The sequence below is a fragment of the Salvelinus namaycush genome, chromosome 4 (genome assembly GCF_016432855.1).
Source record: "Salvelinus namaycush isolate Seneca chromosome 4, SaNama_1.0, whole genome shotgun sequence".
Taxonomy (NCBI): Eukaryota; Metazoa; Chordata; class Actinopteri; order Salmoniformes; family Salmonidae; genus Salvelinus; species Salvelinus namaycush.
Genome location: NC_052310.1, coordinates 63,636,244 through 63,656,283, shown reverse-complemented (window position 1 = coordinate 63,656,283; position 20,040 = coordinate 63,636,244). Strand labels below are relative to the sequence as shown.

The 20,040-nt window shown below is 42.1% G+C and overlaps 1 protein-coding gene across 2 annotated transcripts in view; it reads right to left on the bottom strand.

Moving 5' to 3' along the window:
- The window catches only part of LOC120046722 (disks large homolog 5-like), a 55,016-nt gene extending 41,510 nt beyond the window's left edge, over window positions 1-13,506 (bottom strand). For both annotated transcript variants that reach the window (XM_038992176.1, XM_038992177.1), the window contains exon 1: window positions 12,800-13,506. In XM_038992176.1, the coding sequence (XP_038848104.1) occupies window positions 12,800-13,100 (301 nt within the window). In that variant the 5' untranslated portion in view covers window positions 13,101-13,506. The remainder of the gene's footprint in view (window positions 1-12,799) is intronic.
- Window positions 13,507-20,040: the final 6,534 nt, after the last annotated feature.

The following is a 20,040-nucleotide window of genomic DNA, read 5'->3' as shown; positions in this document are numbered from 1 at the left end:
CATCAATAAAAGTACATGAATTAGAGCTGCAAAAGATCTAGTGGTCGGCACTTAGGCTGCAGACAGTCCAATTCTCAGCCCTTCTACCCTGAAGTGTGCACGCGCCATGAGGGGAGTGTGAGTAAATGGACACTTTGGGAAGAAGTGTGGGGAATCAGAATGCAACCCGAAGTGTGCACACGTTCACCAAAATCCAATGCTTTTAAATCACTGAGGGTGAGTGAGCAAAGCACTCTTTAGGAAGAGTTTCTGAACGCGACCTTGGAGAATACACCTTATGCCAGTCAGTCAGTGTCAATCCTTGAGCAATACAATGTGACATCCAGGTCCCATTCCTACAGATAAGAGACGTGACAAATGGAAAATGTAGCTTAATGTTAACAGCAATTATTTTATCGGTTTTCCATTTAAACGAGAAAAATCACCTTCCGAGTGGCGCAGCGGTCTTAGGCTGTGGCATTGCAGTGTTGCAGCGTAAAAACAGCCTGGGGTTCAATCCCAGGCTATGATATTACCGGCTGTGACCGGGAGTCCCATAGGGAGGCGCACAATTGGGACAGCGTCGCCCGGGTTAGGGGAGGATTTACTTAGCTCATCGCGCTCTAGCGACTTCTTGTGGCAGGCTGAATGCCTACAGTCTGACTTTGGTCGTCAGTTGAACGGTGTTTCCTTTGACACATTGGTGCACCTGGCTTCCGGGTTAAGCTGGCGGGTGTTAAGAAGCGCGGCTTGGCGGATCATGTGTCGGAGGATGAGACAAGATCGTAATCACGAAATTGGGGAGAAAAAGGGGGTAAAAATAAATGTTCTCTCTACCAGTCATATAGCCTTGAAAGCGCATCAGCTACGGCATGTTTGTTTGTCTGTAAGGGTACACTACAACTTTTTAAATGCCGACACAAAACCTTCTCTGAACGGGCATTTTACTTGTCTGTAAAGGAATGCTGCTTCCGAAGCGGGACAGACCATCACTAGGCGACTAGAACTGTCAATCAAATAATCTCGAGCTGCCTGCGCCCAGACTACCCTCTCCTAAAAAAGTACTTTAAAGTTTGTTAAATACCGTGACTTACCAAGACATTTTGTAGAAAGAAAAACATCTTCCGCTACGAATCGACTTAAGATTCAGTATTTTTGGAACGAAGGAAACTGATTAGTTGCAGAATACAAACACTTGCATCTTTTCATAGCGAGCTAGCAAGGGACGGCGAGAGAGGGGAGGGGCACAGTATAGGCATGTTGGCCACCACACACTAGGCCCATCTATCGGCAATCAAAAGCTGTAAAGCAGGGCCCATCATCAATGAATAGGCTAGAATATTCTACACACAACAGACTGAAGACTGAACACACACACACACACACGCATCATTTTTCCCATTAGGGATTTTTCTTAAAATGTTAAGGATCCCAATTTCGTTTAAACGTTCACAGCCTTACTACAGATCTATCCTGACAGTCTGGAAGTTAACTGCAGTCTCAACACACCTTCAAACACACTGTAGCCATGAAACAACATCGAGGCCTGTATTAGCCACTGGAGCTGAGACTGCTGCAGCACTGTCACACTCATTCAATGAAGGGGCATTAAAGTGGCACTCCAGTCTCCTTTCACCTGATTTATTACCTGATTTACTAAACAAAAGGCAAAAGGTTTCACTATTGTTTCACTTCACTTTGAGCACAGCGTTCAGTCTGTTTTCACCAAGCTATATGGTCCTCGAGTGCAGACGAAGCCACTAGCTACTGTAATTACCCAGAGGTGAGTTATAGCCTACTACTACTCAGAGTGTAGATGTGATGATAGTAGAGATCCAGTAATATATAGTAACATGAGCTGAGCTGATGGTAGACAGTCAGGGATACTAGAACAAAGGCTCCTCTCCCCTTCCTGACCCCCCCCCCCCCCCATGTCTTTAACTAGGTCAGGGGAACCCTGGCTCTGCCTTGGGGGCTCCACTACTCCCTCTCCATCATTCTATCCTCCTAGCTCCCCCCCCACAACTCTGAAGCTTCTCATCATCTCCCTTAATCAAGTCTCCCCTCACTCTCCATTTCATCTTTGCCTCCCCATCTTCTCCTCCTCCCCTCCCTCTATCACTCCTCTCCATCCTCCCTCTGCTCCCCCCTCCCATCCAGGGCCAACAGTTGTTGTTCCTTACGACCAGATTATCTACCCCTTCCCTGAAGTAGAGGAATACTAAATTCTGCAGTGTGACGAAAATAAGAAGAGTGGCAAGGAACGACAGTGTTACCCCATCCTTAGAGAGAAGAGTCAACTGTGACAAAAAAAAAATGTATGAGGGGACCCAGAGAATTATCTTATCTAAAAATGCACCAACTACCCAAAATGTAAAGAATGGTATTCTGCCACTTCAAAACACTTTCTATCTTAAGACCTTGACAACTCTGAAACTACCGACCTGATGCAAGATATTCTCTTCCTGAGGAGAAGAAGAAAACCTTCAACAGCCACTGAAGTTATTATTGTTACATTCCAAAAATACTCTGCTGTTCTGTATTAACCACCATCAGCTCCTCTCACTTTGTGTCTGAATTCAAGAACAAACTGTGTGTGTGTGTGTGTGTGTTATAGAGAGAGAAAAGACCACTTGTTTGGCTAGGGGGTCTGTCTCTCACAAGGCCATGCATGACAGTGGCACCAAGGGCCAGGATTGTGGGGAGTGAGACAATGGCTGCTGGGCCACATGGCCAGAAGAGTCTCCAGGGTCGTGGTCAACAGAAAGAAAACATTGTGAAACAGGGAGGTACAAGGGGCGTATTCATTACATTGATTCTGTTGCAAATGGTTTCTTAAACAGAATCAAGCGTAAACAAAACGGAGGTACATAACCTGAATTTGTCCAATTAAAGTTTGTAATAGCATGCAAAAATGTTTTGCAACATTGTGCCCTTCTGAATCCCACCCCAGTACATGGCATGGCCTAACGCAGGCTAAACAAATCTGAGACCACTCATGACTTGTACCTAGTCTTTTCCTCAGGACTGAAATTCAAACTAAACTAATTTTGCTAAATAAAAAGTCATCACTTAGCAAGCGTGTGCTGTATAGCAGTGTAATACACCCTTACTGCTTGAGAACAAATCATCCTAAACGACAATTATTCAATAATCTGAAAATACCTTGATAGGAGAAAAACATGGTGGAGGAACTTCCATACAACATGCCATGATCACCATCCTTCTTATACTAATCCAGCCACTTCAGATCTGTGAGCACTGAAGAAGTCGAGGCTGGCTGAAGTCAGCCTGGACCTAGATCTCTCAAGAGCTGTATCGCCCAACTCCTATAGTCGCTGGCATTTAGTCATCTTTATGCTAAGTGCAAGGTTGCACTTAATAGATCTGGGACTAGGCTGGGGTAAAGAGTCTGCTCCCTACCCCTTTAATAGAAAGACATTGTCTGGGGTGAAGCCCAAGTGCCTAAGGTCCATCAAAAGTGCTGAACGGCAGCAAAAACTGAAATAGGATAGAAGCTCATGACTCTACCCAGAGGTGAACAGAACTGGTCCTCTGGGGGATGTAGTCCTGCTGTATTTCACCCTTGTCTTATGAAAAGTGAAACACTTCTCCAAGTTTGCGCATTCTCTAGCCAATCAGAAGCATCAAATGCCAGGGAGCAGCAGAATGCGGTGACCATTTGGCAATGTACTAAGCTTATAGTCATTAGGCTATAGCTTTACATAGGCATGCAGTTGTGTCATATATTCTGAACAGATTATATCATATTTAAATTCTGAAGGTAATCTTGAATTCTCTAAACTTTTCTGAGAGCAGAACCCTGAGCGATACTGTAGCTCCTTTATGAACAATGTAAGTAAGCACAATACATGAACAAAAGTATATGGACACCTGCTCGTCAAACATCTTTTTCCAAAATCATGTGCTTTAATATGGAGTTTGTCCCCCCCTTTGCTGATATAATAGCCTCCACTCTTCTGGGAATGCTTTCTACTAAATGTTGGAACATTGCTGCAGGGACTTACTTCCATTCAGCCACAAGAGCATTAGTGAGGACGGGCACTGATGTTGCTTTCCAATTCATCCCAAAGGTGTTCGATGGGGGTTGAGGTCGGGGCTATGTGCAGGCCAGCCAAAATATGGACCTCGTATTGTGCACAGAATCATCTAGAATGTCATTGTTTGCTTTTGCGTTAAGATTTCCCTTCACTGGAACTAAGGGGACTAGACCGAACCATGAAAAACGTCCCCAGACCATTATTCCTCCCCCACCAAACTTTACAGTTGGCACAACGCAGTCAGCCAGGCAGCGCTCCCCTGGCATCTGCCAAACCCTGATACTTCCAGATGGCGAAGAGTGATTAATCACTCCAGAGAACGTATTTCCACTGCTCCCGAGTGCAATGGCGGCGAGCTTTATACCACTCCTGCAGACACTTCGAATTGCGCATGGTGATCTTAGGCTTGTGAGTGACTGCTCGGCCATGGAAACCAATTTCATGAAGCTCCCGAACAGTTATTGTGTGGATGTTGCTTCCAGAAGCAGTTTGGAAATCCGTAGTGATTGTTGCAACCGAGGACAGACGATTTTTAAGCGCTACGAGCTTCAGCGGTCCAGTTCTATGAGCTTGTGTGGCCTACCACTTCACAGCCGAGCCGTTGTTGCTCCTGAAGTTCAACTTCACAATACCAGCACTTACTGTTGACCGGGGCAGCACGAGCAGGGAAGAAATTTGACTTACTGATTGTTGGAAAGTTGGCATCCTATGACGATGCCACCTTGAAAGTCACTGAGCTCTTCACTAAGGACATTCTACTGCCAATGTTTGTCTATGGAGATTGCATGGATGTATGTTCGATTTTACACCTGTCATCAACAGGTGTGGATGAATCCACTATTTTTAAGGGGTGTCCACATACTTTTGAATATATAGTGCATGTTATTATCATGACATTAAAAACAGTGGCGGGAAACACAGGCCTTTTGTCATGCATCAGAGACTGGATGGGAGAGAGAGATAGAAAGAGGTAGAGAAGAGAGCAAAAATACAGAGGGGTAGAAGAGAAATAGAAGGGAGAGACAGAAAGGTGGAGAGAGAAGCAAAACAGTAGGAGAGAAAGGAGCAGAAGAGAGAGCAGAAGGAGAGAGACCGAGCAGGGTAGATATATATATATTTTTTAGATAACAGGTTCTGTCTATTTTTTTATTTCACCTTTATTTAACCAGGTAGGCCAGTTGAGAACAAGTTCTCATTTACAACTGCGACCTGGCCAAGATAAAGCAAAGCAGTGCAACAAAAACACAGAACCGGGGTAGAAGAGATAGAGAGTGGTAGACAAGAAAGAACAAACAGCAGTGCAAAAGAGAAAGACAGAGGGGTAGACGATCAAGAGAGGGGTAGAGGAGAGTAGTTCTGTTTGTTTATTTCCATGACCTCACCACACTGTGCGAGTTTAGACTGTGGCATTTCCTCTGCCTTGCGGGGTGATTAGGAAGCACAGCAACAACACGTGTAAATGGTAATGAAGCCCTGTTCTTACTGCTGCACTGCCTTCTGGCACAGTCAGAACACAAATCACACACACAGCATCGAGTAAGGAGAGGAGACGACCTTTCTCACCACTTCCAAATCAACATTTACATCAGCCCACTGCATTGAAAACAAAGGAGCAGGGTACTCAGTTCACATGTTTAAATAGGCTATCAGAGCTCAAAAGAGTTAAATTGGGACAAGGCACCACTGACCCAGAAAAAAATATGTAAAAAAAATATTGGCTACATGTGGCTTAAATCAGATGGCTTTATTGGTCAACATTAGTGAGTAGTCACAACAACTCCTGCAATGATCGTTCCTACTACATTACAGTTCATGTCTGACAAAATAGAGCAATCTTTACCCATTTTAGTTGTAACCTGTGATGCTGGAGTGGATACACCAGCACGGCAATGCGCAATAATAAAATGCCCAATGACATGTAGTATAAAATAAGGGCTATGAAATGACATCAATCACACCCAGCAGCCAGGCTGGGTGTACAATGGATGGATTGATGGCCTAATCTAGAGACACACATGCATGGAGAGAAAGGGGGGAGGGAAAGAGAGAGAGAGTAGGGTGGCAGGGAGAGGGAGTAGAGAGAGGGATAGACTGTAGCTAGAAGCTACAGTAGTCAGATCCCAGGAGAGATATAAAAGCATTAGTTGGTAGTGACACAGTGTCAGGACATTACTCATTGTGTCCCCATGGTTTATGTGCTGCCGGGAGTGGGACACTGGTTGACAGGCAGGCAGACAGCCCCACTGGTCCTGTCCTAGGCCGCACACACACACACACACACACATAACAGCAAGCTCCTGACTGAGCACTTTGGGCCTGCTACCCTTCAAAACAAAGGGCCCGTTGTCTGTGTGTATCCCTCTCTCTCTTATCTAGCAACCTCTCGCCAGTCCCTCTAACACCACAGAGGAGTAACCACCACTCAGCCAAGTCTGAAGAAGAGACTAAAAAGAGAGAAATCGTGGAGCCTAGAAAGAGAGAAACTGGGAAGGTGGGTGAGATAGTTAGAGGATTTGGAGAGAGAAGAATACAGAAAGAGACACCTGCTGTTAACTGCCTCTCACCTCAGCACAGAGTGCTGAGTGGTAGAGTGATGTGGGAAAAACAGAGCTGTTTTCTGAGTACACTGTACCACTAGGGCTCTGACGGTTATAGAATTTTGGATGACGATAATTGGCCAGCCAAATGACCGCGGTCACCATAATAAACACTTGAAACTTAAAAACTAAAGCTGCAATATTGTAACTTTTTGGGCAACATGACTAAATTCACATAGAATGACAGATCTAAAACGTACATTTCTAACTGATAGCAAGTCTAAGAAGCAGTAGATTTGTTCAATGAGCGCCATTTCTATGCTTCCTGCTCTTAAGTTTCGTGTTTGTTCCTCCTTCGGTTTTGTACACCAGCTTCAAACAGCTGAAAATACAATATTTTTTGGTTATTGACAATATATACAGTTATAGTCTGAAGTTTACATACACCTAAGCCAGATACATTTAAACTCAGTTTTCACAATTCCTGACATTAAATCCAAGTAAAATTTCCTGTCTTGGGTCATTTAGGATCACCACTTTATTTTAAGAAATGTGAAATGTCAGAATAATAGTAGAAGAAATTAGTTATTTCAGTTTTTATTTCTTTCATCACATTCCCAGTGGGTCAGACGTTTACATACACTCAATTAGTATTTGGTAGCATTGCCTTTAAATTGTTTAACTTGGGTCAAACGTTACAGGTAGCCTTCCACAAACTTCCCGCAATAAGTTGGGTGAATTTTGGTCCATTCCTCCTGACAGAGCTGGTGTAACTGTCAGGTTTGTAGCCCTCCTTGCTCGCACACGCTTTTTTAGTTCTGCCCACACATTTTCTATAGGATTGAGGTCAGGGCTTTGTGATGGCCACTCCAATACCTTGACTTGGTTGTCCTTAAGCCATTTTGCCACAACTTTGGAAGTATTCTTGGGGTCATTGTCCATTTGGAAGACTCATTTGGGACAAAGCTTTAACTTCCTGACTGATGTCTCGAGATGTTGCTTCAATATATCCACAAAATATTCCTCTCTCATGATGCCATCTGTTTTGTGAAGTGCACCAGTCCCTCCTGTAGCAAAGCATCCCCACAACATGATGCTGCCACCCCCGTGCTTCACAGTTGGGATGGTGTTCTTCGACTTGCAAGCCTCCCCCTTTTTCCTCCAAACATAACCATGGTCATTCTGGCAAACATTTCAAAAAAATAAAAATTCATGATCAGACCAGAGGACATTTCTCCAAAAAGTACAATCTTTGTCCCAAAGTGCAGTTGCAAACCGTACTCTGGCTTTTTTATGGCGGTTTTGGAGCAGTGGCTTCTTCTTTGCTGAGCGGCCTTTCAGGTTATGTCGATATAGGACTCGTTTTACTGTGGATATAGATACTTTTGTACCTGTTTCCTCCAGCATCTTCACAGGGTCCTTTGCTGTTGTTCTGGGATTGATTTGCACTTTTCGTACCAAAGTACATTCATCTCTAGGAGACAGAACGCATCTCCTTCCTGAGTGGTATGGCAGCTATGTGGTCCCATGGTGTTTATACTTGCGTACTATTGTTTGTACAGATGAACGTGGTACCTTCAGCCATTTGGAAATTGCTCCCGAGGATGAACCAGACTTGTGGAGGTCTACAATTTTTTTTCTGAGTTCTTGGCTGATTTCTTTTGATTTTCCCATGATGTCAAGCAAAGAGGCACTGAGTTTGAAGGTAGGCCTTGAAATACATCCACAGGTACACCTCCAATTGACTGAAATTATGTCAATTAGCCTATCAGAAGCTTCTAAAGCCATGACCTAATTTTCCAAGCTGTTTAAAGGCACAGTCAACTTAGTGTATGCAAACTTCTGACCCACTGGAATTTTGATACTGTGAATTATAAGTGAAATAATCTGTCTGTAAACAATTGTTGGAAGAATTACTTGTGTCATGCACAAAGTAGATGTCCTAACTGACTTGCTAAAATTATAGTTTGTTAACAAGACATTTGTGGAGTGGTTGAAAAACGAGTTTTAAATGACTCCAACCTAAGTGTATGTAAACTTCCAACTTCAACTGTATATTTCACAGCGGTTTAGATGGTACAATAATTCTCAACACTATGCATTGCTTGTTTTGTCACAAACTGAAATTAGGCTATTAGAATTTTCGCAACCAGGAAATGGTGGAGCGATTTCTGCAGATTGCACGTTATAAAGTATTTTTTTAACGTTATTTTATTTGTACATTTTCTACTCTCTTCCACTCCTGACTGCATGTGCTGCCATATAAATAATAGAACAGGTATTTCCTCCCCATTCAGGTCAATGACGCCAGAATTGGTGGACTGGCGGCCATTGCAAGTGTAACCATAGAAGAAAAGCAGTTAGTAAAATACGTGCTAAAATTTGCTGTGATAGTTGAGTTGAATCAACCAGACATTACAAAAAAAATACATTCCACTGCATGAGCCACATCAGTTAATATCATTTGAATGAAAATTCTACATTGCCATGGGAATTATTGCATCACAAGACCAAGCAGCCATTGCATGTGTACCAATGAGTTTACCAATCAAATTGCAGAGGTTCAAAGCCTGTTGTAATCAATCTATTCAATGGTTATTTTATTTTCATCACGGTCTTCACCCATAACCGTCGGTTACACAGTTATACGGAAATTGCGCCAGCCCTAGTGCACAATGCTCTGAGCTGATTTGAGGTATAGCACAGTCGCCCAAAGGCAATGGCCCATCTTCTACACACACACAGTGAGGGAGGGAGTAGGAGATTGAGTGGACGCAAACACAGCATCCTGTCAAGGAGCATTGCGTCACACCTTCCTCTTTGTGTGTGTTTGAATCAATGTCACAGTTCGTAAGTAGAGTTACAGGTATAACTACTCTATAGGTGAAACAACAACAAATCACTGCAGAGGTCTAAGAGAAGTCTACCAACAAAGCACTGCATAAGACAAAGTCAAGGCAATGAAATTGTTTCTGATTATTGCAATGTGTATGAATGAAATCAGCTTGAAATGCTCTAGCATGGTTTCTTATCAGCAAAGCACTGATACTGGTGTAGTCTACATAGGCAATATATTCTCATATTTACTAAATAAAAATGATCATATTGGCAGTTTGATGGACTGACAGGATTAATTTACTTAATATCCTATTAAAATAATTAACATGATAAACAAACGTGGAATTAGGGCACTGTGTTTTGTGCAATGATGTGACATGCCTGGATTTAGAGATCCAATAAATGGTGCATAAAATAAAAAGGACAATATTTCTCTCGGTTTCCTACAGCTGCCATACTGGGAGGGTTGGAGGAGAACCCTGCTTTGAACCATCCCCGCTCCTCCTTCACTGCTGTCACAGTCTACGTGCATGCAAGTGTATGTGTGTGCAGCTTTAAGTTAGAGGGGTGTGTCTCGGTGTGTGTGTGTGTGTCTCAGTGAAGGGCAGAGGAAACCTGCCAGTGAATAAAGGCAAAGGCAGCCAGTTTGAGAGAATGGCTTAAGAGCAGGTTGTTATCAGCGCAGATCACACACACGCACTGGAGCTCAGTCTTTCATCTCTACGCTCCCTCTCTGCCTGAAGCAACGAGGAGGCTCATCTCCACTCTCTCACCAGCCAGGCAGCCTGGTTAAATGCAGTAATCGCGTCAGCCTGAATCGCTGCACTAAAGATAATGAAAAGTGTTCAAAAATACCTCTTCACTACATCTGCCTGCCTCGCTCTCTCTCTGTCTGTGCCGAGGCAGCAGCAGCCGGGAGGGAGCAGGAGAAAATACAGAAGAGAGGGCTGTGGAGGCATGATAATACACGTCTCACAGAGAGAGCTTACAACAGGCAGGCAGCATAGAGCTAATCCTCTGGTGAATAACCACCATGAACCCACTAGGGTTGCGCCCTAAACAGCACAATATCCTCTATGTAGTGCACTACTTTTGACTAGGGCCCATAAGCCCATAGGGTGCCTTGTGGGACGCAGCCAAGTTTACATAGATACAGCCCTGCTGCTGCTCCTCTCGTCTACAGCATTAAACACCAAGGTTGCAAATTGCAAATGTTGCAAGTGTACCAAATGTGGTTCAGTGAGTGAACCATGCCTGTGTGATGAGTGACCTTACATGAGACCTGAAGACTAGTGTTAGCACTCTTCATAATGAAAGTTGTCATATCAGTCTTTCAGATGACCAGACTAGGCCTATAAAGTAGACTCCTGATAAATACAACGACTTGAGTCTGTCTTGACTTAGCCTAGTCTCTCCTCTCCCCACACAGCCACTGTCTTAACAGACATTTTAATGGTCTCGTAGGACAATAACTGGGGGTATAGTATACTACTGGCTTATGGGCCCACTACTGTACATGGAAAATAGAGAATATGACTGCTGCCATATTATGGATTTTTAAGCATGGTTATACGTACGCACACCACGCAAGGGTCGATATGAAACGTCACTTCAGCCGCAAGAGCGTTTCCATGGAAACAAGTCAGGCTATCTGTGAGCAAATAACATAAGAGGAAGTACTTGTCTTTGGATGGAAAAGCAAATTACATGATATTAGTATTGCAAACCATTGATGACAACTTGGGAGATTGCTGTGCACATCTAACCCTACCTAGAATAGGCTACTGGGCAATTCCACAGAATTATGCTGAGACTGATTTTTTACTTTAAAATGTATGTAAAAACAACAACATTGATTTCAACGGTTAAAGACTCATTGCAGTCAAAAACAGTATTTTCATGCGTTTTATATGCATTTCCATACTATGCGGAAGAAATATCCTTTTTAGTATAAGCGCTGTTTGAAAAGACAGCTTGAAATTTCAACCTGTTTTGGTGGGATGGAGTTTTGGCCTGCCTGATGACATAACCAGATTAGTTAATAGACCAATAAGAAAGAGGGTTCCAAACCTCTTTGCCAATAATAGCTATTTTTAGTTCTTTTTGACCATTTTAATTGAAAACAGTAAGGTATTTAAATTGTTACCCGGAAATGATTTAATATGGAGATAAAAAACATACAACTATGAACAATGACTACGTTAAACAATTTACACAGTAAATAAAACATTTTACTAGAAAAACTGTGCAGATGCATAGTTTGGTAACATAATTATGGTAAAATTTTCCTCGGCAGTTATATTCTGTTACAAAACTTTGTATCTGCACAGTTCTTCCTGTAATTGTGTTTTTGTAAAATTGTCAGTGGAAATTGTTAAGAGTAGTCATTGTGCATAGAGTTCTATGGTTTGATCAAACTTTGAAATCTATGTTTTTTGGTTGGTATACATTATAAAGTGAAAAAGTCAGGGTAATTCCGTTATCATGGAATTACCCTACTGCATTTAATTTCCCCTAATAAATCTAAAGTAAAAGGACAAATTAGTTTGATGGAAAATCTGAAACCTAAATACAGTGAAATAGACCCATCTGTATCCTATACATTGTAGAATAGGTATATGTAGGCTACTCCATGATTTTACTACAGGCTGTTGCACACATTGCAACTGCGCCGAATATGTTGGGGCCTGGATACATGAGGTCTCTGAAGTGTCTGTCTGGAATAAATAAAATATGAGGTTAAGAGCGAGCCAGTAACCGAAAGGTCGCTGGTTGGAATCCCCGAGTAGACTTGGTGAAAAATCTGTCATTGTGCCCTTGAGCAAAGCACTTAACCCTAATTGCTCGTCCACAGCAAATTACAGAAGCATCTGCTAAATGACGAAACCGTTCTCATTCAAAGGGAGGGTTGGCAAACGTGATAATTTTTCATCTACTGCCTAGCCACAGAGTAGCAGAGTCCACGCACTCCCATGTAGCAAATAGTGATGGAATTTGGTTTTAGAGTCTGTGGTATCTTTGCCTCTGCTGGTGATTACTAGCTTTTTTAAGGTGAAATATTGCTGTGGAATGAACAATGTGATGCTGAAACGGAATGGAACTTTGGTAACATTTTAGGTTGTTAGCAAAGTTCTCAAGTTTTGGCTTCGAATGCGGCATATCAACATCCTTAACGTAAACATGCTCTGTTAATAAATATAAATGAGAATGACCTAGTCAATTATCCATATAAGTATTGCACGGGTGACCACCCTGTAAGTGCATTATGAGACTTGGGGTAGCCGTAAAACTTGTTCAATATCTCAAAGGCTGTGTAGAGGAATGTAGCTAGCATGCATCCAACATTTGCGTGCCAAAGTGTTGTATGCGTGCATGGTGCCTTACCGGAGGAATGGTCCACGGGTCCACCGCCGTTAGTAAAGAGTGCAGAATACAGGTCAGGGTACGCCTTTTCCAAGGCCACACACAGCTCGAGGAAATGGTCGCTTTCCTTGTTCACAAGCATCTTCAAAAGCTGGTCCACTTTCTCCGCGCTGGAAGAGCAGTTTTGGTCTAGTTCGAAGCGGTCGAGCTGGCTCAGAGTACCGGAGAGTATCAGCAACTCTATCAGTCGATCTGCGTCTGTTATAGAGTCCAGCAAGTTTTGGTGGAATTGTTCTAACAACTCTTTGTGCTTTGGCTCCATTGCCGTTCGCTTTAGTTCCGTAGCTAGCTAACTAGCTAGCAGACTGGTTAGCTAACGTATCCTCGGCTTTATTTCTCCAAAATGACCCCCTGCCCGATAAGCGAACAAGGAACTAACTTCCTAATTGTCACTTGTATGAATTTTGCATTACAGCCATGACATGTAATAGCATGGGAGAGCAGTTGTTTATAACAAATAGGAAAAGGGACAAGAAGCCATATTTGTTGTCTACGGCCGTTGACTGCACTAAACAGAGATACATTTTCCCAGCTTACTTACGTCTGGCAACTTCGTCCATTTTTGCGTTATTCCGACGAAAACCTGTCTAACACATTTGCTTTTCTATAAAGCACTAAACCGACTCAACTGCTAGGAAAACTATCGTAACTCTCTCGCCGTTCCCCACTTACACTGTATCCTCCGCCATGTCTGGGCTGTTCAGCAGCTGCTGCATGCTGTCAATCAAATTCCCATACAATGCCATGTAAGGTAAAAACGGGGTGGGCCTTACCCCAAGACACACCTGATTTTCAATGGGCGTGCTCCGTAGTACGTTCTGAAATTCCAGGCGGAAAAGATGACAATGGATAATTTATTTTGCATGAAAACGTTTCTGTGATAAATTGTATCAGAGATACAGTACATTGAAGCAGAGGCAGTAGTGACAACCAACTCAGCAAATAAAATTTGATTTGACATTGTTCTAGCCACTTAAACATTTTCTTTGGTATCCAACATAACCATTTTGGTGAGATGAAGAGGAGATTTTTGATGACATTGATATAAATTTAAATTAATATTTTTAGATATAAATGAACATTTTTGATTATATTATATCATATTGTTTTAATTTAAAATGTTTTCTGTTTTATTACATTGCAAAATATACATATGATAGGAACAATTCTTACCAGTGTGCCAACTGTACCAACAAGATTCATACATTTCTACCACACTGCTGTGCAGCCAAAATGAATTGAAGAGAGGCAGCAACAAAGCAAATGAATACCATGTTGGATGTGAATCAGATCAAATAGTCACTGAGTAGCAGACCTGGGTTTAAATACAATTTCAGGTATTGAAATTACATTTCACGACATATATTCAGATAACCTTTATTTGAAAAAAACAAGAGGTTGAACATTGGAATATATCTGGAAATACATTTGAAAAGTATTTGAAAATACTCAAATACACTCCCATGCATTTAACCCAGGTATTTGAAAATTGTATTTGAAGTAAGTATTTTAAAATACAATTTGGTCGACTATTTGGTTTTTACAAATAAGCATTCAAGTACTCAAATAAATGTACTAGTTTTGGGCTGTGTATTTGAAAATACTCAAAAACACTTGTTTTTTCCCCAAATTGAACAAATACTCAAATACACATGTAGTCTAACCAATGGCTGTGTTCAGTAAGAAAAAACATAATGCACATTTCAATTAAATGGAAATGCTGCTGTTCTGAACGACCAGTTGTAAAACTGGGAGGGTTTGGTCTGTGGGTTGGGAAAAGCTGTCAGCATGTCAGCCTTTAAATACATCCCTCATTGCTTCAAGCCACATCCTACCACACCCACCAAATGTGGAAAACGTACCTCAGTCTGTTCAAGAACGTTGAAGAACATTTTGGGGAATCATTACGCAATGTAGCATATTTTAATCTAACTGAATGCACCCCAGGTCTGCTGAGTAGTCATAACTAAGTGGGAAGGTGGTTTCCACCAGTTGTGAAGTCGTGAATACCAGTTGAATGCAGTCACGTGCTTTGAACTCGTGAGAAACGGCAATTGGCTAATGGCCAACAAGCTGCGTCAACCATAAATTAAAAGTACAGCTATCATGCTTGTAAACAAATTATCGTGTTCAAAAACCATATTAATATATTGCTTTTTATAAATAATGTTTTGTTGTTGCATTAACTGCAGAAAATGCTGTTATCGAGGTAATTTCCTTAGTAGGTGACCTCAGAGGTCAGCATGAGGGAGAAGTCTATCAGCTCAGGGATGATAGATGAGTTTCCCACTAGTAACTACCAGTTGGAGGGGTGTTCACGTAGATGTTTCTCTGTCTTAAGTGGTAAATACCACGTTCCCACTTGGTTATGAACTGAAAGTTGTTTATGGAGCAACTGTCATTCACCTTCAGATTTGTTTCAGAAACCATTGCAAATCAACATCAATTGGAATGATCAGGGCAAACTCAAAATGTTCAAAATTGTATGACTTTTGAAGTTAGATGTGATTTGGCCAAAAAAATGAAACATGGTGAGATTGCTCACATCACTTTTTGGTTTAGCAGGTTTTTTTTAAACAAATCTGAACGGTGAATGACCATCTCCTGGCCCATAGACTGCTTTTAGGGTAGTTGAAAAAAAGAGCCAAGTCTAAAGAAATTAAGTTATCGTTTAATGCTCAAGCTAAAGTGATTTCACGCATTAAAAATAAAAGTGGCATGGGGGAGACAAAAATGTCCAACTTTTTCATAGGGGGTCTGGGGATTTTATGAAAATTGAACCTCATTTCCACCTGATCCACAGCATGGTTAAACATTCTCCATTTAGACAATGTGACATGTAATTCTCATATGCTAAAATGGAATTGAGCTGGATCTGTAAGGAGTTTGGCTAGCTCTGAATCCAGATTTTTTGGGGGACAAACGCCTGTAATGGCAAGTAGCAGCGAAGACACACAATTTATATTATCCAGGTCAAACTCAAACCCTGCAGGCTGCAGGAATAGTGTTCAATACTTCTCTGGTCACACTTTAGGCTCACAAACTCATGCCAAGATAAGGATTAGATTCAGATGTCCCTGTCCAGCAAGATTGGAACGACGGAACTGTTGATTACCAAGTGGTGGAGCCAACAAGCTATTGTACCTTATTCTTCCCTATGTTGAAACATGATCTTCTCAGCAGACATACATCCAAAAGGGAAGATCAAATCTTCACACATATTAGTATTCAATCTAATCTCCATTTTGGTTTATTTTGGTTTTCACTTTCATTGTTATCCATCCACAGGTTTGTCCGTCACTGAATCAACTATAAACCCCTGTGACGATGACAGTAAATTAGAGGTTGAGTTCCAACACTTACCTGCATGTTCAAAGGTGGGTGGGTGCCTTTTGCTTTGCTATATATAGTTGAAGTCGTAAGTTTACATACACTTGGGTAGGAGTCATTCAAATTCATTTTTCAACCACTCCACAAATTTCTTGTTAACAAACTATAGTTTTGGCAAGTCGGTTAGGAGATGTACTTTGTGCATGACACAAGTAATTTTTCCAAAAACTGCTTACAGACAGATTATTTCACTTATAATTCACTGTATCACAATTCCAGTGGGTCAGAAGTTTGCATACACTAAGTTGACTGTGCCTTTATACAGCTTGGAAAATTCCAGAAAATGATGTCATGGCTTTAGAAGCTTCTGATAGGCTAATTGACATAATTTCAGTCAATTGGAGGTGTACCTGTGGATGTATGGATGTAAACTCAGTGCCTCTTTGCTTGACATCATGGGAAAATCAAAAGAAATCAGCCAAGACTTCAGAAAAATAACTGTAGACCTCCACAAATCTGGTTCATCCTCGGGAGCAATTTCCAAATGCCTGAAGGTACCACGTTCATCTGTACAAACAATAGTACGCAAGTATAAACACCATGGGACCACGGAGCCATCATACCGCTCAGGAAGGAGACGCCTTCTGTCTCCTAGATATGAACGTACTTTGGTGTGAAAAGTGTAAATCAATCCCAGAACAACAGCAAAGGACCTTGTGAAGATGCTGGAGGAAACAGGTACAAAAGTATCTATATCCACAGTAAAACGAGTCCTATATCGACATAACCTGAAAGGCCACTCAGCAAGAGAGAAGCCACTGCTCCAAAACCGCCATAAAAAAGCCAGACTACGGTTTGCAACTGCACATGGGACCAAGATTTTACTTTTTGGAGAAATGTCTTCTGGTCTGAAAGAAAAATATAACTGTTTGGCCATAATGACCATCGTTATGTTTGGAGGAAAAAGGGGGTAGCTTGCAAGCCGAAGAACACCATCCCAACCGTGAAGCACGGGGGTGGCAGCATCATGTTGTGGGGGTGCTTTGCTGCAGGAGGGACTGGTGCACTTCACAAAATAGATGGCATCATGAGGGAGGAAAAATTATGTGGATATATTGAAGCAATATCTCAAGACATCAGTCAGGAAGTTAAAGCTTGGTTGCAAATGGGTTTTCCAAATGGACAATGACCTCATGCATACTTCCAAAGTTGTGGCAAAATGGCTTAAGGACAACAAAGTCAAGGTATTGGAGTGGCCATCACAAAGCCCTGACCTCAATCCTATAGAAAATTTGTTGGCAGAACTGAAAAAGCGTGTGCGAGCAAGGAGGTCTACAAACCTGACAGTTACACCAGCTCTGTCAGGAGGAATGGGCCAAAATTCACCCAACGTATTGTGGGAAGCTTGTGGAAGGCAACCTGTAACGTTTGACCCAAGTTAAACAATTTAAAGGCAATGCTACCAAATACTAATTGAGTGTATGTAAACTTCAGACCCACTGGGAATGTGATGAAAGAAATAAAAGCTGAAATAAATCATTCTCTCTACTATTATTTGGACATTTCACATTCTTAAAATAAAGTGGTGATCCTAACTGACCTAAGACAGGGAATTTTTACTCGGATTAAATGTCAGGAATTGTGAAAACTGAGTTTAAATGTATCTGGCTAAGGTGTATGTAAACTTCTGACTTCAACTGCAGATACAATTAGTATTGTTTAAAAAAAAAAAAATATCAGTTTTGTGAAGGGAACAAACCTAAACTAAGCAAAAAAGAAACATCCTCTCACTGTCAACTGTGTTTATTTTCAGCAAACTTAACGTGTAAATATTTGTATGAACATAAGATTCAACAGCTGAGACACAAACTAAACAAGTTCCACAGACATGTGACTAACATAAATGGAATAATGTGTCCCTGAACAAAGGGGGGGTCAAAATCAAAAGTAACAGTCAGTATCTGTTGTGGCCACCAGCTGCATTAAGTACTGCAGTGCATTTCCTGCTCATGGACCACACCAGATTTGCCAGTTCTTGCTGTGAGATGTTACCCCACTCTTCCACCAAGGCACCTGCAAGTTCCCAGATATTTCTGGGGGGAATGACCCTAGCCCTCACTCTCCAATCAAACAGGTCCCAGACATGCTCAATGGGATTTAGATCCGGGCTCTTTGCTGGCCATGGCAGAACACTGATATTCATTTCTTGCAGGAAATCACGCACAGAACGAGCAGTATGGCTGGTGGAATTGTCATGCTGGACAGGGTCATGTCAGGATGAGCCTGCAGGAAGGGTACCACATGAGGGAGGAGGATGTCTTCCCTGTAACGCACAGCGTTGAGATTGCCTGCAATGACAACAAGCTCAGTCTGATGATGCTGTGACACACCGCCCCAGACCATGACGGACCCTCCACCTCCAAATCGATCCTGCTCCAGAGTACAGGCCTCGGTGTAACGATCATTCCTTCGACGATAAACGCGAATCCAACCATCACCCTTGGTGAGACAAAACCGCGACTTGTCAGTGAAAAGCACTTTTTGCCAGTCCTGTCTGGTCCAGCGACGGTGGGTTTGCGACGTTGTTGCCGGTGATGTATGGTGAGGACCTGCCTTACAACAGGCCTACAAGCCCTCAGTACAGCCTCTCAGCATATTGCGGACAGTCTGAGCAGTCTGATGGAGGGATTGTGCGTTTCTGGTCTAACTCGGGCAGTTGTTGTTGCTATCCTGTACCTGTCCCGCATGTGTGACGTTCGGATGTACCGATCCTGTGCAGGTGTTGTTACACGTGGTCTGCCACTGCGAGGACGATCAGCTGTCCGTCTGTCTCCCTGTAGCGCTGTCTTAGGCGTCTCACAGTTCCGACATTGCAATTTTTTGCCCTGGCCACATCTGCAGTCCTCATGCCTCCTTGCAGCATGCCTAAGGCACATTCACGCAGGTGAGCAGGGACCCTGGGCATCTTTCTTTTGGTGTTTTTCAGAGTCAGTAGAAAGGCCTCTTTAGTGTCCTAAGTTTTCATAACTGTGACCTTAATTGCCTACCGTCTGTAAGCTGTTAGTGTCTTAACGACCGTTCCACAGGTGCATGTTCATTAATTGTTTATGGTTCATTGAACAAGCATGGGAAACAGTGTTTAAACCCTTTACAATGAAGATCTGTGAAGTTATTTGGATTTTTACGAATTATCTTTGAAAGACAGGGCCCTGAAAACGGGACATTTCTTTTTTTGCTGAGTTTATATTTTCTCAATTCCTGATGTAACACCAACCCTTGTCTTATTGCTTTGTATTCAGCCTAAAGTCTTCAGAAATGGTCTAAAATACATTTTTGCTCAGTAATATGTCTTTCCTTGCACTTCCAACACAGCTTATCCCTTTATTTTGTGACCATATTACTTGCAACACTACAATAAGAGTTGAGAGGTTGGCTACTTTTTCCATTCACTTCACATCACATCCTCTACTTCTGAGGCACTCCAACGGAGAAGCATATGAGTGTCTTCCATTCCCTAATGCTATGAATAACTTCTGTATCATGGTAATCAGATACATCTTAGGTTTTAAGAATTCAGAGAATCCCTAGAATGCCCTGGAAGTCAAATAAATAGAAGATTCTAAGAACTCTGTGGATTTGTAAGAAATTCTAGAATGGATGCCCTGGCTTTCTCCTTGCCATGTATGGATTGTTGCTGGGCTGATGGTGTCTGTGTATGGAAGGTCATGTTAGCCTTCATTGACGGCACACTTTTACAGATATGCTGAAAATATTCAGCTAAGACCCTGGCTACTCAATCTAAATATATCACCAGATTTCCCTGTATAAGTTTCTAAAAAATGCTTAAAATCTGTTTCTCAGTAAGTGGTTTT